The 21715-nt window shown below is 40.0% G+C and overlaps 1 protein-coding gene across 15 annotated transcripts in view; it reads right to left on the bottom strand.

Moving 5' to 3' along the window:
• CDC14A (cell division cycle 14A) overlaps positions 1-21715 on the bottom strand; it is a 191366-nt gene that overhangs the window by 28705 nt on the left and 140946 nt on the right. For all 15 annotated transcript variants that reach the window (XM_045036293.1, XM_045036294.1, XM_045036280.1 and 12 more), the window contains one exon: positions 16587-16746. In XM_045036293.1, the coding sequence (XP_044892228.1) occupies positions 16587-16746 (160 nt within the window). The remainder of the gene's footprint in view (positions 1-16586; positions 16747-21715) is intronic.

Below are 21715 nucleotides of genomic sequence, written 5' to 3'. Positions count from 1 at the left end.
TTTAAAAAAGGAGGTACTCAAGGCACGTGGGTGGCCCAGTCAATTAAGTGTCTGACTTCAGCTCAGGTCATGATCTCACAGTCAATGAGTTTGAGGCCTGCATCCAGCTCTGTGCTGACAGCTCAGAGCCTGGAGTCCACTTTGGATTCTGTCTCTCTGTCTCTCTCTCTCTGACCCTCCTCCACTCATGCTGTCGCTCTCTCTCTCTCCCAAAAATAAATAAACATTCAAAAAAATTTTTTTCATAGTATTCCCTGATAATTGCTTGTATTTCTGAGGGATTGGTTGTAATAATTCCATTTTCATTCATGAATTTATCTAGTTGGGTCATCTCCCTTTTCTTTTTGAGAAGCCTGGCTAGAGGTTTATCAATTTTGTTTGTTTTTTTAAAAAAAAACCAACACTTGGTTTCATTGATCGGCTCTACAGTTTTTTTACATTCTATATTGTTTATTTCTGCTCTGATCTTTATTATTTCTCTTCTTCTGCTAGGTTTGGGGTGTTCTGCCTCTAGTTCCTTTAGGTGTGTTGTTAGATTTTGTATTCGGGATTTTTCTTGTTTCTTGAGAGAGGCCTGGATTGCAATGCATTTTCCTCTCAGTACTGCTTTTGCTGCATCCCAAAGCATTTGGATTGTTGTATTTTCATTTGTTTCCATATATTTTTTAATTTCTTCTCTAATTGCGTGGTTGACCCATTCATACTTTAGTAGGGTGTGTTCTTTAACCTCCATGCTTTTGGAGGTTTTCCAAGATTTTTTCCTGTGGTTGATTTCAAGCTTCATAGCATTGTGGTCTGAAAGTATGCATGGTATGATCTCCATTCTACTATAGTTATGAAGGGCTGTTTTGTGACCCAGTATGTGATCTATCTTGGAGAAGGTTCCATGTGCACTCGAGAAGAAAGTATATTCTGTTGCTTTGGAATGCAGAGTTCTAAATATATATGTGAAGTCCATCTGATCCAATGTTTCATTCAAGGCCCTTGTTTCTTCTTTTTAAAAATTTTTTTTTCAACATTTATTTATTTTTGGGACAGAGAGAGACAGAGCATGAACGGGGGAGGGGCAGAGAGAGAGGGAGACACAGAATCAGAAACAGGCTCCAGTCTCTGAGCCATCAGCCCAGAGCCTGACGCGGGGCTTGAACTCACGGACCGCGAGATCATGACCTGGCTGAAGTCGGACGCTTAACCGACTGCACCACCCAGGCGCCCCTCAAGGCCCTTGTTTCTTTATTGATCCTGTGTCTAGATGATCTATCCATTGTTGTCAGTGGAGTATTAAAGTCCCCTGCAATTACCACATTCTTATGAATAAGGTTGCTTATGTTTATGATTGTTTTATATATTTGGGGGATCCTGTATTCAGCACATAGACATTTATAATTGTTAGCTCTTCCTGATGGATAGACCCTGTAATTATTTTTTTTTAATTTTTTTTTCAACGTTTATTTATTTTGGGGACAGAGAGAGACAGAGCATGAACGGGAGAGGGGCAGAGAGAGAGGGAGACACAGAATCAGAAACAGGCTCCAGGCTCTGAGCCATCAGCCCTGAGCCTGACGCGGGGCTCGAACTCACGGACCGCGAGATTGTGACCTGGCTGAAGTCGGATGCTTAACCGACTGCGCCACCCAGGCGCCCCGACCCTGTAAGTATTATATAATGCCTTTCTCCATCTCTTATTACAGCCTTTAATTTATAGTCTAGTTTGTCTGATATAAGGATGGCTACTCCAGCTTTCTTTTGACTTCCAGTGGCATGATAGATAGTTCTCCATCCCCTCACTTTCAATCTGAAGGTGTCCTCAGGTCTAAAATCAGTCTCTTGTAGACAGCAAATAGATGGGTCTTGTTTTTTTATTCATTCTGATACCCCATGTATTTTAGTTGGAGCATTTAGTCTAGTTACATTCAGTGTTATTATAGAAAGATATGGGTTTAGAGTCATTGTGATGTCTGTAGGTTTCATGCTTGTCGTGATGTCTCTGGTACTTTGTGGTCCTTGCAACATTTCACTCACAGAATCTCCCTTAGGATCTCTTGTAGGGCTGGTTTAGTGGTGATGAATTCCTTCAGTTTTTGTTTGTTTGGGAAGATCTTTATCTCTCCTTCTATTCTAAATGACAGACTTGCTGGATAAAGGATTCTTAGCTGCATATTTTTACTGTTCATCACATTGAAGATTTCCTGCCATTCCTTTCTGGCCTGCCAAGTTTCAGTAGATAGGTCTACACTAGTCTTATCAGTCTCCCTTTATATGTTAGAGCGTGTTTATCCGTAGCTGCTTTCAGAATTTTCTCTTTATCCTTGTATTTTGCCAGTTTCACTGTATGTCATACAGAAGATTGATTCAAATTATGTCTGACGGGAGTTCTCTGTGCCTCTTGGATTCCAATGCCTTTTTCCTTCCCCAGATCCAGGGAAGTTCTCAGCTATGATTTGTTCAAGTACACCTTCAGCCCCTTTCTCTCTCTCTTCCTGTTCTGGAATTCCTATTATACAGATATTGTTCTGTTTCATTGCATCACTTAGTTCTCTAAGTCTCCCCTCATACTCCTGGATTTTTTTTTCTCTCTTTTTCTCAGCTGCCTCTTTTTCCATAATTTTATCTTCTAATTCACCTATTCTCTCCTCTGCCTCTTCACTCCAAGCCGTGGTCGCCTCCATTTTATTTTGCAGCTCATTTATAGCATTTTTTAGCTCCTCATGACTATTTCTTAGTCCCTTGGTCGTTGTAGCAATAGATTCTCTGCTGTAGCCTATACTTTTTTCAAGCCCAGCAATTAATTTTATGACTATTACTCTAAATTCTTGTTCCGTTATATTGCTTAAATCATTTTTTGATCAATTCGTCAGCTGTCACTACTTCCTGGAGTTTCTTTTAAGAATTCTTCCATTTTGTCATTTTGGATAGTCCCTGGGGTGGCGCGGAACTACAGGGCACTTTCCCTGTGCTGTCTGGAGTAACTTGTGTTGGTGGGCGGGGCAGCATTCAGACCTGATGTCTGTCCCCAGCCCACCGCTGGGGCCACAGTCAGACTGGTGTGTACCTTATATTCCCCTCTCCCAGGGGCAGGACTCACTGTGGAGTGGTGTGGCCCCTGTCTGGGCTACTCTGATGGGATCTGGCTTATTAGCCGGGGTGGATCCGCAAGGTGCACAGGGGAGGGAGGGGCAGGCTTAGCTAGCTTTGCTGTCAGTGGTCCCCTGCGGGAGGGGTCCTGCAGCACCGCGAGGGAGGCAGACTCATCAGAGGGATGGATCCACAGAAGCAAAGCGTTGGGTGTTTGCACGGTGCAAGCAAGTTCGGTGATGGGAACTGGTTCTCTTTGGGATTTTGGCTGTGGGATGGGACAGGGAAATGGCACTGGCCAGCGGCTTTGTTCACCGCCGAGCTGAGCTCTGTCTTCCAGGGCTCAACACCTCTCCCTCCCAGTGTCCTCTCACCCTCCCACTCTCCGAGCAGAGCTGTTGACTTTGAACACTCCAGATGTTAAGTCCCGCTGGCTGTCAGAACTCCCGCAGTCAGCCCCTCCACTTTTGCAAGCCAGACTCGGGGATTCCGCCTTGCCAGGAAAGCTACCCCTCCACCGCCCCAGCTCCCTCCCACCAGTCTGTGTAGCGCACACTGTCTTTCCACCCTTCCTACCCTCTTCCGTGGGCCTCTTGTCTACTCTTGGCTCCGGAGAGTCTGTTCTGCTAGTCTTCTGGTGGTTTTCTGGGTTATTTAGGCAGATGTGGGTGGAATCTAAGCGATCAGCAGGACACAGCGAGCCCAGCGTCCTCGTACCCTGCCATCTTCTCTACTCGCAATGTTGGTTTTTTTGAAAAGAATTAGTTTTTTGAAAAACAAACAAAATTGATAAACCTCTAGCCAGGCTTCTCAAAAAGAAAAGGGAGATGACACAACTAGATAAAATCATGAATCAAAATGGAATTATTACAACCAATCCCTCAGAAATACAAGCAATTATCAGGGAATACTATGAAAAATTATATGCCAACAAACTGGACAACCTGGAAGAAATGGACAAATTCCTAAGCACCCACAGGCTTCCAAAACTCAAACAGGAAGAAATAGAAAACTTGAACAGACCCATAACCAGCGAAGAAATTGAATCGGTTATCAAAAATCTCCCAACAAATAAGAGTAGAGGACCAGATGGCTTCCCAGGGGAATTCTACCAGACATTTAAAGCAGAGATAATACCTATCCTTCTCAAGCTGTTCCAAAAAATAGAAAGGGAAGGAAAACTTCCAGACTCATTCTATGAAGCCAGCATTACTTTGATTCCTAAACCAGACAGAGACCCAGCAAAAAAAGAGAAATACAGAACTACAATATCCTTGATGAATATGGATGCAAACATTCTCAGTAAGATACTAGCAAATCGAATTCAACAGCATGTAAAAAGAACTATTCACCATGATCAAGTGGGATTCATTCCTGGGATGCAGGGCTGATTCAACATTCACAAATCAACCAATGTGATACATCACATTAATAAAAAAAAAAAAAGATAACCATATGATCCTGTCAATCGATGCAGAAAAAGCAATTTCTGACAAAATTCAGCATCACTTCTTAATAAAAACCCTCGAGAAAGTCGGGGTAGAAGGAACATACTTAAACATCATAAAAGCCATTTATGAAAAGCCCACAGCTAATATCATCCTCAATGGGGAAAAACTGAGAGCTTTCCCCCTGAGATCATACACGACAGGGATGTCCACTCTCACCTCTGTTGTGCTGGAAGTTCTAGTATCAGCAATCAGACAACAAAAGGAAATCAAAGGCATCAAAATTGGCAAAGATGAAGTCAAGCTTTCACTTTTTGCAGATGACATGATATCAACATGGAAAACCCAATAGACTCCATCAAAAGTCTGCTAGAACTGATACATGAAAGTATCAGTACTTTCATGTATCAGCAAAGTCACAGGATACAAAATCAATGTACAGAAATCAGTTGCATTCTTATATGCTAATAATGAAGCAACAAAAAGACAAATAAAGAAACTGATCCCATTCACAATTGCACCAAGAAGCATAAAATACCAAGGAATAAATCTAACCAAAGATGTAAAAGATCTGTATGCTGAAAACTATAGAAAGCTTATGAAGGAAATTGAAGAAGATATAAAGAAATGAAAAAACATTCCGTGCTCATGGGTTGGAAGAATAAATATTGTTAAAATGTCAATACTACCCAAAGCAATCTACACATTCAATGCAATCCCAATCAAAATTGCACTGGCATTCTTCTCGAAGCTAGAATAAGCAATCCTAAAATTTGTATGGAACCACAAAAGACCCCAAAGAGCCAAAGTAATATTGAAGAAGAAGACCAAAGCAGGAGGCATCAGAATCCCAGACTTTAGCCTCTATTACAAAGCTGTAATCATCAACACAGCATGACATTGACGCAAAAATAGACACAGAGACCAATGGAATAGAATAGACTCCAGAATTGGACCCACATAAGTATGGCCAACTAATCTTTGACAAAGCAGGAAAAAATATCCAGTGGAAAAAAGACAGTCTCTTTAACAAATGGTGCTGGGAGACCTGGACAGCAATATGCAGAAGGATGAAACTAGACCACCATTCACAAAAATAAACTCAAAATGGATAAATGACCTGAATGTGAGGCAGGAAACCATCAAAACCCTAGAGGACAAAGCAGGAAAAAACCTCTCTGACCTCAGCCACAGCAATTTCTTACTTGACACATCTCCAAAGGCAAGGGAATTAAAAGCAAAAATGAACTATTGGGACCTCATGAAGATAAAAAGCTTCTGCACTGCAAAGGAAACAATCAATAAAACTAAAAGGCAATCAATGGAATGGGAAAAGATATTTGCAAATGTCATATCAGACAAAGGGCTAGTATCCAAAATCTATAAAGAGCTCACCAAACTCCATACTCGAAAAACAAATAATCCAGTGAAGAAATGGGCAGAACACATGAATAGACACTTCTCTAAAGAAGACATCTAGATGACCAACAGGCACATGAAAAGATGCTCAACGTCACTCCTCATCAGGAAAATACAAATCAAAACCACACTCAGATACCACCTCACGCCAGTCAGAGTGGCCAAAATGAACAAATCAGGAGACTATAGATGCTGCAGAGGATGTGGAGAAACGGGAACCCTCTTGCACTGTTGGTGGGAATGCAAACAGGTGCAGCCGCTCTGGAAAGCAGTGTGGAGGTTCCTCAGAAAATTAAAAATAGACCTACCCTATGACCCAGCAATAGCAGTGCTAGGAATTTACCCAAGGGATACCAGAGTGCTGATGCATAGGGGCACTTGTACCCCAATGTTTATACCAGCACTTTCAACAAAAGCCAAATTATGGAAAGAGCCTAAATGTCCATCAACTGATGAATGGATAAAGAAATTGTGGTTTATATACACAATGGAATACTACATGGCAATGAGAAAGAATGAAATATGGCCTTTTGTAGCAACGTGGATGGAACTGGAGAGTGTTATGCTAAGTGAAATAAGTCATACAGAGAAAGACAGATACCATATGTTTTCACTCTTACGTGGATCCTGAGAAACTTACCAGAAGACCATGGGGTGGGGAAGGAAAAAAAAAAAAAAAGAGATTAGAGAGGGAGGGAGCCAAAGCATAAGAGACTCTTAAAAACTGAGAACAAACTGAGGGTTGATGGGGGGTGGGAGGGAGGGGAGGGTGGGTGATGGGTATTGAGGAGGGCACCTTTTGGAATGAGCACTGGGTGTTGTATGGAAACCAATTTGACAATAAATTTCATATTTAAAAAAAATTTTTTTTAAAGAGGTGCTCATAGAAGTTAAGAATATTGCCCAAGCTCCCCTAAGCTCTTCATGACAGCCATGATTTTAAAATCAGATTTCTTAACCCCAGATACAATGTTCTTTCTAAAATATATGCCACAGCACACTAACATTGCACCAGTAGAGATTTTATTTTGCCCATTTCCTCCCCTGAATAATTCATTGAATTTGGTAAGATTCCTTGCACCCATAAAAGTCCCCCCCAACTCTTTAGAGCTAGAACTCTTATTTGATGAAGGGTATACAAAAATATACTTCCCTCAGTCAAATCCTAGTCATTTCTGATAGCCATTCCGGGATCAAAATACTTCTTTGCTCCCTGTCACCTAAGGTGGGTTGCATGAATACCTCTGGGGTCAGTAGGCATGTCCTGGGTAAAAAGAGCACACCTTACTACTATAGCTCTGAGTGTAAAAAAGAAAAACAGACATACAAAGCACACAGCCAGTGGGAAAGAAGAAATGAAGATAAAAGCTTTCTAGAGGGGGTGATCCCTTAACTGGGTCTTAAAGAAGCAGTACAGGTGAAGCCGGCCAAATCACACTTTGTCATCCTGGCAAAGAACAACAGTTCACCAGTCACAGGATCCTGGAACCTTAAAGTCAGAGGATTCTCTTTAAGTCATAAGTTGCCCATAGATAAAAGTCTCCAGAATCCGTAATTGTTCATCTCTGTCCATACAACCCCGGTGGGGAAGAATCCATTACCACCCAAGGAAGGCTGCAGGAAGGGAAATAAGGCAGGCCCGAAGGCTAGGCTTGCTCGCTGGATGGTACACAACACAATCAACATGGGTGTTGTTACCAGTTACTTGTACCTGATAGAAGGAGCAGCACATAGCCAAAGTCTCTAGAATACGAAGTGGGGTCAAGAAGTATATAAGCCTTCAGGGCACCTGTGTGGCTCAGTCGGTTAAGCATCTGACTTTTGCTCAGGTCATGATCTCGTGGTTCGTGAGTTCCAGCCCTGCGTCGGCCTTTGTGCTGACAGCTCAAAGCCTGGAGCCTGTTTTGGATCCTGTCTCCCTCTCTCTCTGCCCCTCCCCCACATGTACTCTGTGTGTGTCTCTCTCTCTGAAAAATAAAGATTAAAAAAAATTTTTTTAGTAATAAAAAAATATATATAAGCCTTCATGGGATAGACTTCTTGAAGGACCTGACAGGATCTTCACCCTCATCAGTCAGATTCACTGTCTAATGTGTGCCTTTGTGGGAAAGCCAAGAAAGTCTGTTTGTCTTTCCAACTAGGGGAATCTTTATGTTCCCAACTTTGAAATTCCTTCAAAATTCTAAGGAAAAGTGATCCTCAACCTAAAATTCCAAAATTCAACCTATCAGTCAAATGTAAAGGTAGAACAAAGATACAAAAATTTACCTCCCACACACTCTTCCTGAGCAAATTATTACAGAAGGTATCAGGGAAAAGGAAAGAAGATAACAGGAAATCCAGGAAAATTAGGAATCTAACCGAAGAGTGTGAAAAGAAGGCCTCAGGTCAGAACAGTGCAGTGGGTCTAGAGAACAACCAGTCGAGGGTGGAAAGGAGTAGTGTCTTCAGGAAAAGAATGAACTTGGCAAAAAAAAAAAAAATTGCTGTGTTAAGATTTTGAAAAAATTCTAAACTGCTTGGCAGAATTTGTGGGGGCCAGGGTCAGGGCGGCAGTGGGAAGGGTGGGGGGGGATAGCATTATCTCTTCCCAAGTACACAGAAAACTATGCAAATAAAAAAGCAATTAACTCACGCCTGAACTCATGTGACACTGTGTCAATAATACTTTAATAAAAATAAATAGATAAATATAAAACACTAAAGAAGTAGATAACTAACTCTGCAAAAAACAAAGAGGGGGTCAACAAAGAAAAGAGAGTAGACTACCAAGCTCAAGAGTGAACAATCCTTACACAGTAATAACATACGTATTTTTGGGTTTCACAAAAAATTATGATATATAGCCATATTAGGAAAACCACAGGGAGCAGGTGTTAACATCTGGCTGGGAGAGCTAAATCCTATCTACCACAACCAGGAGGCAATTGAAAAATGTCCAAAATCAATAAATTGTTTAATATAGCATTAGAAGGGAAACATTTATGTTTAGAAATATGGTAGTGAAAATGTGGATATAATTTGCTTAGAGGTTTCCCCTTTTGGGAGTTGGTCTAGGGGTACAGAAAGGTGGGATAGGGTACTGATCTTTTTTATCAGAATTCAGTACTTTTTGATATTTCTAAAAGTGTAGTCACATATTACTTGAAAAAATGAATACTAATTTAAAAAGATACACAGTTTAAAAATTAACACTATTGTACATTACAGTTATGTTACATGTGTTTTCTCCCCACTTTATTATGTATCTTAAAAGTGAAATATTTTTTTAATTATAATACATTTCAAATGTAGAAAACAATAAAAAAAACTGCAACAGACAGCTAACCACCCAGATTCAATATATTTTCTACTTAAGCTCCTACTTTTAAGGGGTTTAAAATACCCTAAATACTTTCCCAAGAAAAAGAAAATATTACATATAAAGACCCTATGATACTTGTTTGTCATAAGTAATAACAAAATACAGATAAAAGTGAAAAATTATTAAAACCACCTACATATTTACCATCAAAAGCAAAACACATTAGTACTCTGGCATATAGTCTTCCAGACTTTTCCCTGTGTTATTCATACCATCCCCCACCATACTTCTTTCTGACAAAAAGAGGTTGAGTTACATATATGCTGCTCTGTAATTTACTTTTTCACTTAAAAAAATACATTGTTGGAAGTATTTCAGGGTACATTTAAAAAACAAAAGACCAAAAAAACCTCTACATGATTATTCTTTATGGCTACATAAAATCCCATGGTTTACATATACCAAATTTTATTTATTTTACCCTTAGGTTTTTTTCTGTCTTTTGTCACTATGAACAGCTCCAACAAATATCCTCCTCTATGCATACGGCTTTTAAACACTGTCCTATTATTGTCTTCAGATAGATTCACAGAAGTGCAATTGCTAAAGACATTTTAAGGTCTTCTGACACATATTATCAAATTGCCCTCCACTTTAAACTCCAACTGGCAATCTTTAAGGTCTTCTTATTTCTGAAATCCTTGCTAATACTGCATACATTCTTTAATCTCACTCAACTTGAGAGGCATACACAGCATCTCGTCATTTAAATTTGTATTTCTTTCATTTTCTAGGGAAGCAGAACATTATTTATGCTTACCAGCCATGACAATTCCCATTTTGTTTTATTTGTGTACATGGTATTTTCACATTGATTTTTAAGAGCTCTTTACATTTAAAAAAGAAGCCTAATTTGAATATGTTGCAAACATTTCCTCCTAGTTGATTACTACGAGAAGAATGAACTGGGTAAGGTGAAGACGTGGGACAGGGAGGAGGGGGACCCAGTTAAGTGGCTCATGCAGTGGTCTGGTGAGAGGAGACAGACCGGATTTTAGGGTACGAGAAAACCCATTTTCTTAACGTTTATTTATTTCTGAGAGAGAGACAGAGCGTAAGCAGGGGAGGGACAGAGAGAGGGAAACACAGAATCTGAAGCAGGCTCCAGGCTCTGAGCTGTCAGCACACAGCCCCACACAGGGTGCGAACTCACAAAACGCAAGATCATGACCTGAGCCAAAGTCGGATGTTTAACTCACTGATCTGCCCAGGAGCCCCAGGGTATGAGAAAACTCTTAAGTCAGGACCTGGGGAGAGGAGAGGGCGATCTCCCCAGGACCTGGGGAGAGAGAGGAGAAAGATCCAGACATGCAATACAGGTCTGAATAAATCTGCTGAAACACAAATCACATATTTTTTGTCTCAATGCATCACCCTTTATTTTATTTCTGTGGCTATTGTATGAAGCTTCAGCTCAAAGGTATAGAACATATAAGCCATAAAACCCTCAGTAAGAGATTAACAGCCTTCAAACTCTCAACAAAACATTAAAACAATGTTATTCAAACTACATTTAAATTATGGAATTAAGAAACCAGAAAAAGCTGTAAGAAAGAGGATTCTGGCCTTCCAGAATCCTGAATATAACACACAGACATGAATACAACTAAGCTCTGTATTTATCAGGGCACCTAGAACACAAACACCTGTGAGGGGAGACTATATTAGAAAACACAATTCCTCTCTCGTGAGGCATGAATCAGTTCCAAGAATTGTGGACCTGGGGCAGTTCGAAGACTCTTCTCAACCGGCGCTGGTAGGTCTCATTCTTTCTACCAAATTCATTCCTTATAATAGCTAACAACAGTCACAACTGATGAATGCAGGGAACCTACCCCAGGCCTCCCTTGTGTTCTTAGGCACCAGCCCCTCTCCCCACAGAGTTCCAGTGCAGACCCTCTCTGGCCTGAGCTGCTTAGATTCCCTAGAATTTGCTAAAAAGAAACAAAGTCACGTGGTTGCTGGTGAACAAAGGAAGGGAGCCTCATCCAGGGAAGACCCTCATATCTTTGCTCGCCATGGAGAGTGGTGTTTGGTCAAACTACCCATTGTCCTCTGGTGAGTCTGAGCACCAGCTCTTTCTTTTGGATACCAGCTTGCTCTACATAAAGGCAGGAAAGTGAGAGCCAACTACGATACCTAAAGAAAGACCATTTTAAAAGAGGTACTTATTTACAGAGGATGGTCTAGCAAAAGAGCAAATAATAGTGCAAAGTACAAAGATTTATTTTATTTCATCAGTTGTTCTCTATATACACACGAGATGAGAACCAAAATAAAATGTGTTCATAGATTTCCATTGGATAAAGTAATTACTGACCAACGCATTAATAAAATGGTGACAGAGTAAGCCACCGGTGTGTGCCATTAAGAGAAAAAATCTATTAGATAAAATATAGCACACTAGGGAAAAAAAGACAGAAGAATATAAAAAATGATATGAAGGGAGAGTTTGAAATATAAATGAGAAAAATAGAGGTGAAAGGATTGGAAGAGAAAGATGATAATGGATTTTTAGCAGGTTTAAGTGATTTGGCTAGGAAAGGTGGCTGGGTCATCTACAAAATTCTTTCATCTCTCAGATGTTGAACCTGTGAGATGTAAAAGCTAGAGAAAGACAAAGATGCCATCGTCAAATTAAGTTGCTTCTGATCAATAGAAAGTTTGGATTTATCAGAGCCCCCAAATCTGTCTTCTCTCCTTCCTTGCTGTCACTGGTTGAGACCTTTACCACCCAGGACCCCCCTCCCGCATCACCTGAGCCTCTCATGCCCGGCCACACACCGACTCCAGCACCCCTTTCACTCCACAGCCAGAGCAGTCTCCCCAACCCGTGGCTCTGTGTACTGGCACTGTCTTGTCCAATAGCCTCTGCTGGATCCCAGTGGCATTCAGATTGGAACCAGAATGCCTTAGGGGTCCTAAGAGTGGAAAGAACAGGGTCCCTGGGTGGCTCAGTCGGTTAAGTGTTGACTTCGGCTCAGGTCATGATCTTGTGATTTGTGAGTTCGAGCGCCATGTGGGGCTCTGTGCTGACAGCTAAGAGCCTGGAGCCTGCTTGGGATTCTGGGTCTCCCTCTCATTCTGCCCCTCCCCCACTCACACTCTGCCTCTCTCTCTCAAAAATAAACATTTAAAACCTATTAAAAAAAAAAGCAAATGACTTCGGCTCACGTCCATCTCACAATTTGTGAGTTTGAACCCCACATCGGGCTCTCTGCTGTCAGCACAGAACCTGCTTCAGATCCTGTTCCCCCATCTCTCTGCCCTTCCCTGCTTGTGTGTGCCCCCTCTCTCTCTCTCTCTCAAATAAATAAACATTAAAAATAAGAGTGGACAGAACAGTGCTTGAAAGTAGGGCCTTAAAGATTTAATTTTTGACTTCATGGATTTTTTTCTAAGATGCACCCTGAACATGAGCATTTGATGTAAAAGAGCAAAGGACTTTATAAATTACAGTATCTCGATGTCATTAAAACACTACATTCTCAGGGTGCCTGGATGGCTCAGTTGGTGGAGTGTTCAACTCTTGATTTCAGGTTGTGGGTTCCAGCCCCACACTTGGGTGTAGAGATTGCTTAAAAATCAAATCTTTAAAAATAAATTAATTAATTAAATAAAACACTACATTCTTATTTACCTGATTGTCAATTTATGTGAACTTGTCTGAACATTAGCAGCACTTATACCTAATTAATGTCTCGAAGTCAAGAGCATCTGTTTGGTGTGCTAATATTGGATTATCACCCCGGAGTAGGAAAAGTTAACAACAATCACAGTTCCAGGAGAAATGTATTAGGACAGGCTGGCTAAGGTTATGTTCAAAGTTACTGATGTACGGGTGCCTGGTGGCTCAGTCGGTTAAGTGTCTGACTCTGGACTTCAGCTCCGGTCAGGATCTCATGGTTCATGAGTTCAAGTCCCATGTCAGGCTCTGTGCTGACAGCTCAGAGCCTTCTTAGGATTCTCTCTGTCCCTCTCCTGCTCACTCGCTCTGTCTCTCTCTCAAAAAATAAACTAAATAAAATTTTTTTATTTAAAAAAAATTGTTGATGCAATATACTAAAGCCACATGTAGGACATCATGGGGAGGCAGCATGATACAGAGAAAGGCCTCACGGTGCGTGGCTGAGTGCAGACTCTGAGGCCAGAGAACTTCTGTTTAAATAACAGCCCCACAGGGCACCTGGGTGGCTCAGCTGGTTAAGCATCAGACTTGGGTTCAGGTCATGATCTTGAGGTCCATGGTTCAAGCCCTGCGTCGGGCTCTGTGCTGGCGGCTCAGAGCCTGGAACCTGCTTCGGATTCTGTTCTGCCCCTCCCTCACCCATGCTCTGTCTCTGCCTCTCTCTCTCAAAAATAAATAAACATTAACTACAAATATATATATATATATATATATATATATATATACATATAAATATATATATAATTTACCATCTCTATTTTCAATCTGATATTGCTTTTAAAAAGGAAAAACAAAAAGCAACCTCTAGAAAAATACTCCCTTTTTGCACTTCCTTTACACACAAACTGAATAAATCCAGAATTTTCATGGACTTCTATCCTGAATATTGGTAAGGAGCTTGAAACACGTAAAAATCCTTGCAACATTCTCAACTTATTTTCCCACTTGGAATTCATGAGAATGACGAAGATATCATTAACTCTCTTACATTCGCTTTCGAGGAAACTAACTCCCCCTATTCCGGTAATGTTTTGGAGCTGGCACTAGGTAAGCATAGAGAGAAAAGGGCTTAATATTTATACAGGGCATCACCTAACTATAATATGGCCCCAAACCTGCATATATGTCACTGTCTGAGATCTTAAATGCACCATCATTCAGTGTTATTTCTGAATTCTTTCATTTCTGCACTCTAATTTCAAAAATAATAACACTTCTGAATGGCTAGAGTTAAAGTAATAAATTGGGGGTTCTGGGAATAAGGAAGAGGAAGAGAAACTGCCCAATACCTGAACACATGCTCATATTTAAAACTGACTTATTTTAGTAGGTCAGAGAAGGACAGACATCATATGTTTTCACCCACGTGTGGATCTTGAGAAACTTAACAGAAGACTACAGGGGAAGGGAAGGGGGAAAAATAATTTCAAACGAGAGGGAGGAAAACCATAAGAGACTATAACACACAGAGAACAAACTGAGGGTGGATGGGAGGGTGGGGGAGAGGGGACAATGAGTGCTGGGCACTGAGGAGGGCACTTGTTGGGATGAGCACTGGGTGTTATATGTAAGCGATGAACCATGGGAATCTACCCCAAAAACCAAGAGCACACTTTACACACTGTATGTTAGCCAATTTGACAATAAATCCTATTTAAATAAATAAATAAATAAAATTGACGTTTTAAATTTCAATCATATTTCATTTTTCATCTTCTAGTGAGAAATAAATGTTAATTATTCTTAAATTCGACTAAAAGAGATCTAAAAAAGTATGAGAACAAAATGCTCTAACTACCAGATGTTAGTTTAATACAGATTATGACATAGGAAACATTATATTCCCATAAGATAAATGTTTCTCAGATAGATGGATAAATTGTATGTGCCTCTTTTCAGAGGTCATAACTCAAAGTCCTGTTTACTTGAACAAACCCTAAGAAGGAAATGCTGACCAGAGCAAGAAAAGTATTCTTGCTTAGCTATATTATCACATTAAAATGTCAGTTCAGATCCTTTTTGTTTGCTTTGAATAGGCCAGACTACTACAAAGAGACAAGAAAAAGTTAACAAAGGCTGTGAACATCAACATGACCTTGGCTGAGATTTACATTTTGTCAGGACAGATGACTCACACCAGTAAACTTGGCCGCTTCATCAGTGGCTGTCCTGGAGTAGAGACCATGGGGCTGAAGAATTGGTTCTTCTGGCAGTCCCCATCCTGTGTCCTTGAAGAAAGCCCACTCTCCCTAGCATAAGCACTCCGGTTATCTTTCTTGGTGAAAGAAACCTGTTTGGCATGCCACTTGTTGACCTAAGAGAGTTATGATGTGTTCCTTCCATTTGGGGTTCCCTGAGGGCCAAGCCGGAACCAACAGACTTTTGTTCAAGGCCCTTGTCCGGGTCAAACATCCAAATAGAATGTAAATCCACACTTGTGGCTTAAATATTTTCAACGGCTTTTTTTGTTCCTTTAGGGACATAAAAATATGAATACAAACCAAGCGCTTAGCTTACCTCAGGCATATTGTGGTAGAAAAAGCTAACCCAGGAGGTAGACTCCTAGTCTCAAGGTAGTCCTACTATTAATGCTGTGACCTTCAGCAAGGAACAGAGTTGGTGGGGCCCTGGTTTCTGATCCGCACCAGAGGGGAAGTGGAACAAATGATTTCAAGGTTGCTTCTAGCTCCAAAAATGCCCATGATCCTACCTGTTGTAAGTCACTTCCATTTTTAGGTAGCAGGGTGTAACAGAAAAAACAGATTCAGAATCAGATAGATGTGGAATGGAATCACAGAGGTTAGAACTTCGGTGACATTCAATTTCCTTACTATAAAATAGAGGGGTGCTTGGGTGGCTCAGTCAGTTAAGTGTCCAACTCGATTTCAGCTCAGGTCAGGATCCCAGGATCGTGGGATTGAGCCCCACATCCGGCTCCACATGGAGTCTGCTTGGGATTCTCTCTCTCTTTCCCTCTGCCCCTCACCCCACTGTCTCTCCTCTCTCTCTCTTTCTCTATCTCTCCCTCTCAAATAACTTTTAAAACCCCCTTTTTAATGGAGATCATACTGCCTAATTCATCAGTTAGTTATAAAGATTAAATGAGACCATGGATATTACCAGTTTAAAGTGGTTTGCTTATAATATAGAGCCTCCATTAAAAAAAAAATTGCCCCTAATTATGTTTTCAACTCTGGACTTTAGAAACCAACATGCATTTGAGCCTTTCACAAAACCACTTGTGGTATATATTATTTTTTCAATTGTCACATTAATTTTTTCCTCTTTATATCCATTTCCATCTTCAAATAGAAACTTTGTTTTTCTATTTCCTTTTTGTAAATACTCTCCAAACCAGAGTACCCTCCTTTACAATTGTGTTCCTTAAGTTACAGCTTTTTTACTTTTAAGGATAACTGGTTTCTTTGCTCTGATTCTTATTTTATCAGTGGATAACTACACCTAAAAATATTGGCACTCTCAGCATCTCAGAAAGGAGATATTCCTATGTTATATGTGTTCAGCTAGGAAACAAAGAAATGCAGAACATTAGTCTTAAGGAGACATGAAAATCTTCCAGAGGAAAACTCACCTCTCCAAATCTTTCCACGTTTTGTGTTTTAGATAAGTTTCCACCAATAGACATATCATCCAAGCTAGAAAGAATTTTGTTAATACTCCCTTCATTGGATGGTCTATTTTTCAGTTTGGATCGGAAAATGTCTCCTTGGACCCATAACGATGCTTGTTTTCTGTAAAAAAGAGAGAAAACAAAATAATCTGTAAAATACATTACTATCATCTCCTTGAAAGTATATCTTATAAATAAAAAGATTAGCAGATATGCCTTTACAAGTCAGACTAGAAAGATTATGAAATCTTAGAATTTTTTTAAAAAGTCATTTTCTGTACGTCAGAATAAATAATAAAGTTCTATATGAAACACAAATACCTATCTTCCAATATATATCTATAATATAACCATATATGAATTGACTATTAAGGTTCTCAGATGTTTATAATACATTTCACAGCAGTAAAGACTATGAGCCCATTTGCCTTTTAAATATGAATCTAGGGTCGCCTGGGTGGCTGAGTCAGTTGAGCATCCGACTTCAGTTCAGGTCATGATCTCGTGGTTTTTGAGTTCGAGCCCCACATCGGGCTCTGTGCTGACAGCTCAGAGCCTGAAGCCTATTTCAGATTCTGTGTCCCCCTCTCTCTCCGCCCACCCCTGCTTGTGCTCTGTCTCTCTCTGTCTTTCAAAAATGAATAATCACACAAAAAATTTTTTTAAATATGAATCTAATATCTGTAAGGTATTTCTCAAATAGCAATTTGATATGTCTATAAAAACAGCTGGAGTGAAGTGGACTCAAAGGTGTATGTGAAGAAACTTGAGTTAAACAGGGATATTGCCTAAAAGAGTACTAAATACCTAATTGTGTGTGGCTCCATGAAAGGCCCTGGAAGAACTTCAGAAAGAACTTCAGAAACCTACTCGTCCCACATAAAAGTAAGGTATGTAGCCTCAATTAGCTTATCCTTTAAGAAAAAGAAAATGTGGGGGTGCCTGAGTGGCTCAGTCAGTTAAGCATCCAATTATTGGTTTCGGCTCAAGTCACGATCCTGCAGTTGAAGGGTTCAGGCCCCATGTCAGGAGGGACCCCGACACTGTCAGCACGGAGCCAGCTTGGGATTCTCCATCTCTCTGGCCTCTCCCCCCCACTCACGTGCTCTCACTTTCTCAAAAATAAATAAACATGAAGAAAAAAAGAAAAAGAAAATGTGCTTCATCTGTAAGTTTTCTTTTATTCAATAAGGCACAATTATAACTGCTTTTAAGATTACAAGAAAAGGACTTCAAATATGTATATAAAAGGATACTCTCGGTTTTAAATTTTATTATTAGAGTCAACTTCATGCATTTCTTTTAAGATAAGTTACCCCATCGGATGCTACCCCATTCTATTCTATGTCATATTGTACAGAATAGAATTAAGCTAAAATTATGGTTCATCATAACGAGTATTAACATCCAGTGAAATAACAGCATTATCAAGGAGATGCTACCAATAAGAACATAGATTTATTTTTTGAGGCAACAGAAAGGCCAAGGAGTACTTTCTCTCAAAGATTCCACATAAAATTCAGGTTAAAACATGAGAAGAAAAACAATGACAAAAAGTCCTCCCTGAATTATGTAATCTCATTGCGCCCTCAAGAAAGGAATCCATCCACCTTTCCTTTTTAAAAGAGTTGACTTTCGGGGCGCCTGGGTGGCGCAGTCGGTTAAGCGTCCGACTCACGGTCCGTGAGTTCGAGCCCCGCGTCAGGCTCTGGGCTGATGACTCAGAGCCTGGAGCCTGTTTCTAATTCTGTGTCTCCCTCTCTCTCTGCCCCTCCCCCGTTCATGCTCTGTCTCTCTCTGTCCCAAAAATAAATAAACGTTGAAAAAAAAAATTAAAAGAGTTGACTTTCAAATCAGAACTTTTGCTTATGGTTAAATACTGTTTAAGTCTTGAATAAAATATAAACTTTTAAATTGCAGCAAAATTTTACATGTGCAATACCTCCAACCAAGCATATACACGTCCAAGTATCACCCTATAGAGATACATGCCTGTATACAAGATGAGAAAATGATTACTGCAGCATTATTTGTAATAAAAAAGAAAACTGGAGATACCTAATGGACAACTGGCTTATTAAATCATAGTAAATCCATTCCATGAAATATTATACAGCCAGTAGAAATCCTGGGATGGACCTACATGTGGTGATAGAGAAGAGCAGCTATGAAATAAAGCATTAGTAAATGAAAATATAAGTGACAGAGTGTGGAAAGTGTGATCCCATTTTTTTTTGTATTAAAAAAAAGTTATAGAAGAAGACCAAAGCAGGAGGCATCACAATCCCAGACTTTAGCCTCTACTACAAAGCTGTCATCATCAAGACAGCATGGTATTGGCACAAAAACAGACACATAGACCAATGGAATAGAATAGAAACCCCAGAACTAGACCCACAAACGTATGGCCAACTCATCTTTCACAAAGCAGGAAAGAACATCCAATGGAAAAAAAGACAGCCTCTTTAACAAATGGTGCTGGGAGAACTGGACAGCAACATGCAGAAGGTTGAAACTAGACCACTTTCTCACACCATTCACAAAAATAAACTCAAAATGGATAAAGGACCTAAATGTGAGACAGGAAACCATCAAAACCTTAGAGGAGAAAGCAGGAAAAGACCTCTCTGACCTCAGCCGTAGCAATCTCTCACTCGACACATCCCCAAAGGCAAGGGAATTAAAAGCAAAAGTGAATTACTGGGACCTTATGAAGATAAAAAGCTTCTGCACAGCAAAGGAAACAACCAACAAAACTAAAAGGCAACCAATGGAATGGGAAAAGATATTCGCAAATGACATATCGGACAAAGGGCTGGTATCCAAAATCTATAAAGAGCTCACCAAACTCCACACCCGAAAAACAAATAACCCAGTGAAGAAATGGGCAGAAAACATGAATAGACACTTCTCTAAAGAAGACATCCAGATGGCCAACAGGCACATGAAAAGATGTTCAGCGTCGCTCCTCATCAGGGAAATACAAATCAAAACCACACTCAGGTATCACCTCACGCCAGTCAGAGTGGCCAAAATGAACAAATCAGGAGACTATAGATGCTGGCGAGGATGTGGAGAAACGGGAACCCTCTTGCACTGTTGGTGGGAATGCAAATTGGTGCAGCCGCTCTGGAAAGCAGTGTGGAGGTTCCTCAGAAAATTAAAAATAGACCTACCCTATGACCCAGCAGTAGCACTGCTAGGGATTTATCCAAGGGATACAGAAGTACTGATGCATAGGGCCACTTGTACCCCAATGTTCATAGCAGCACTTTCAACAATAGCCAAATTATGGAAAGAGCCTAAATGTCCATCAACTGATGAATGGATAAAGAAATTGTGGTTTATATACACAATGGAATATTACGTGGCAATGAGAAAAAATGAAATATGGCCTTTTGTAGCAACGTGGATGGAACTGGAGAGTGTGATGCTAAGTGAAATAAGCCATACAGAGAAAGACAGATACCATATGGTTTCACTCTTATGTGGATCCTGAGAAACTTAACAGGAACCCATGGGGGAGGGGAAGGAAAAAAAAAAAAAAAAGAGGTTAGAGTGGGAGAGAGCCAAAGCATAAGAGACTGTCAAAAACTGAGAACAAACTGAGGGTTGATGGGGGGTGGGAGGGAGGAGAGGGTGGGTGATGGGTATTGAGGAGGGCACCTTTTGGGATGAGCACTGGGTGTTGTATGGAAACCAATTTGTCAATAAATTTCATATATATAAAAAAAAAAGTTATAATTTAACCAAAACTTCAGTTATCTGGAAGAATATATAGGAAAACACTGACTGGTTACTCCCAAGAATGAAAGGAAACTTTCACTTTTTATTGCATGTCTATACTGTTTGACTTTTTTTTTTTAATGTTTATTCATTTATGAGGGTGGGAGAGGGGCAGAGAGAGAGGGAGACAGAGGATCTGAAGCGGGCACTGCACTGACAGTAGAGAGCCTGATGCGGGGTTCAAACTCACCAACCATGAGATCATGACCTGAGCTGAAGTTAGGAGCTTAAACGACTGAGCCACCCAGGCACCCACTGTTTGACTTTTTTAAAACAATGTGCCTCAGATGCTTTTGAAAATAAAACATTAAGTGATAAATAAACAGATCAAAGCAGACCAAAGCTAGAGTTAGTACAGAAAGGAACCTTTCAAGTTGTTATCATAAAAGATAGCAGACAGCACATCACTAGATTGTTTTAACAACAGTATTTATAAATAACTTTAGAAAGAAGTCAATTTAGTAAGTGCCCAAACGTTAACAGCATAGGATAAGACTGGATGGCTGTGAGGCTTTTTTTTACATATAATATCCTACCCCACTTTCAAATAAGAAGTGTTTTTTTTTCCTTTTAATTTTTGCTCTTTTCCAAATAAAGCAAAAGGAAAGAGGAACACCTTTAGATCCTATTTCTGAGACAGTATAGAAGCTCTACATATAAAATATGTTGTCCGTATATAAGACTAACTTAGCATGTTCTAAAATTGGTATTCATTAAATTATCTTAAGAAATTTCCAGCATGTTTTTAAACAAATTAAATTTTGTTTAATTTAATTTACCGAGGTGAAGGTTTAAATATATGAATATGAAGGAATAAACCGAGGTGAAGGTTTAAATATATGAATAAAATAAAAACTCCAGAAGTCTACACACACCAGTTCCTAGGGAGTGTGGCAGTATCTGCCTTCTATTACGGCAGAAGGAACTTTGTGGAAGCAAACCACTGAGGGCTATTTTCTGAGCTTAAGATATATAAACTTAGGGGCACCTGGGTGGCTCAGTCAGTTGAGCGTCCCAACTCTTGATTCTGACTCAGGTCATGATCTCACAGTTCGTGAGATGGACACCCACATCGGGCTCTGTGCTGAGTGTGGAGACTGCTTGGGATTCTCTCTTGCTCTCTTTCCCTCTCTCTCTCAAAATAAATAAACTTTTTTAAAAAGATATATAAATTGATGAGGTTACCATAATCACTGAGTTACATTCAATGTTTCTATACCAACTGCCAAAATACATATTCAAAAAATACTTTTAAGTTTTGCTTCCTTTGTGATAACCTTCATAAAACCATGGTATAGCCTCTG

Source organism: Felis catus, chromosome C1 (assembly GCF_018350175.1).
Source record: "Felis catus isolate Fca126 chromosome C1, F.catus_Fca126_mat1.0, whole genome shotgun sequence".
Lineage (NCBI taxonomy): Eukaryota > Metazoa > Chordata > Mammalia > Carnivora > Felidae > Felis > Felis catus.
Note: the sequence above shows the minus strand (reverse complement) of the source record. Positions and strands in the feature narration are given on the sequence as shown.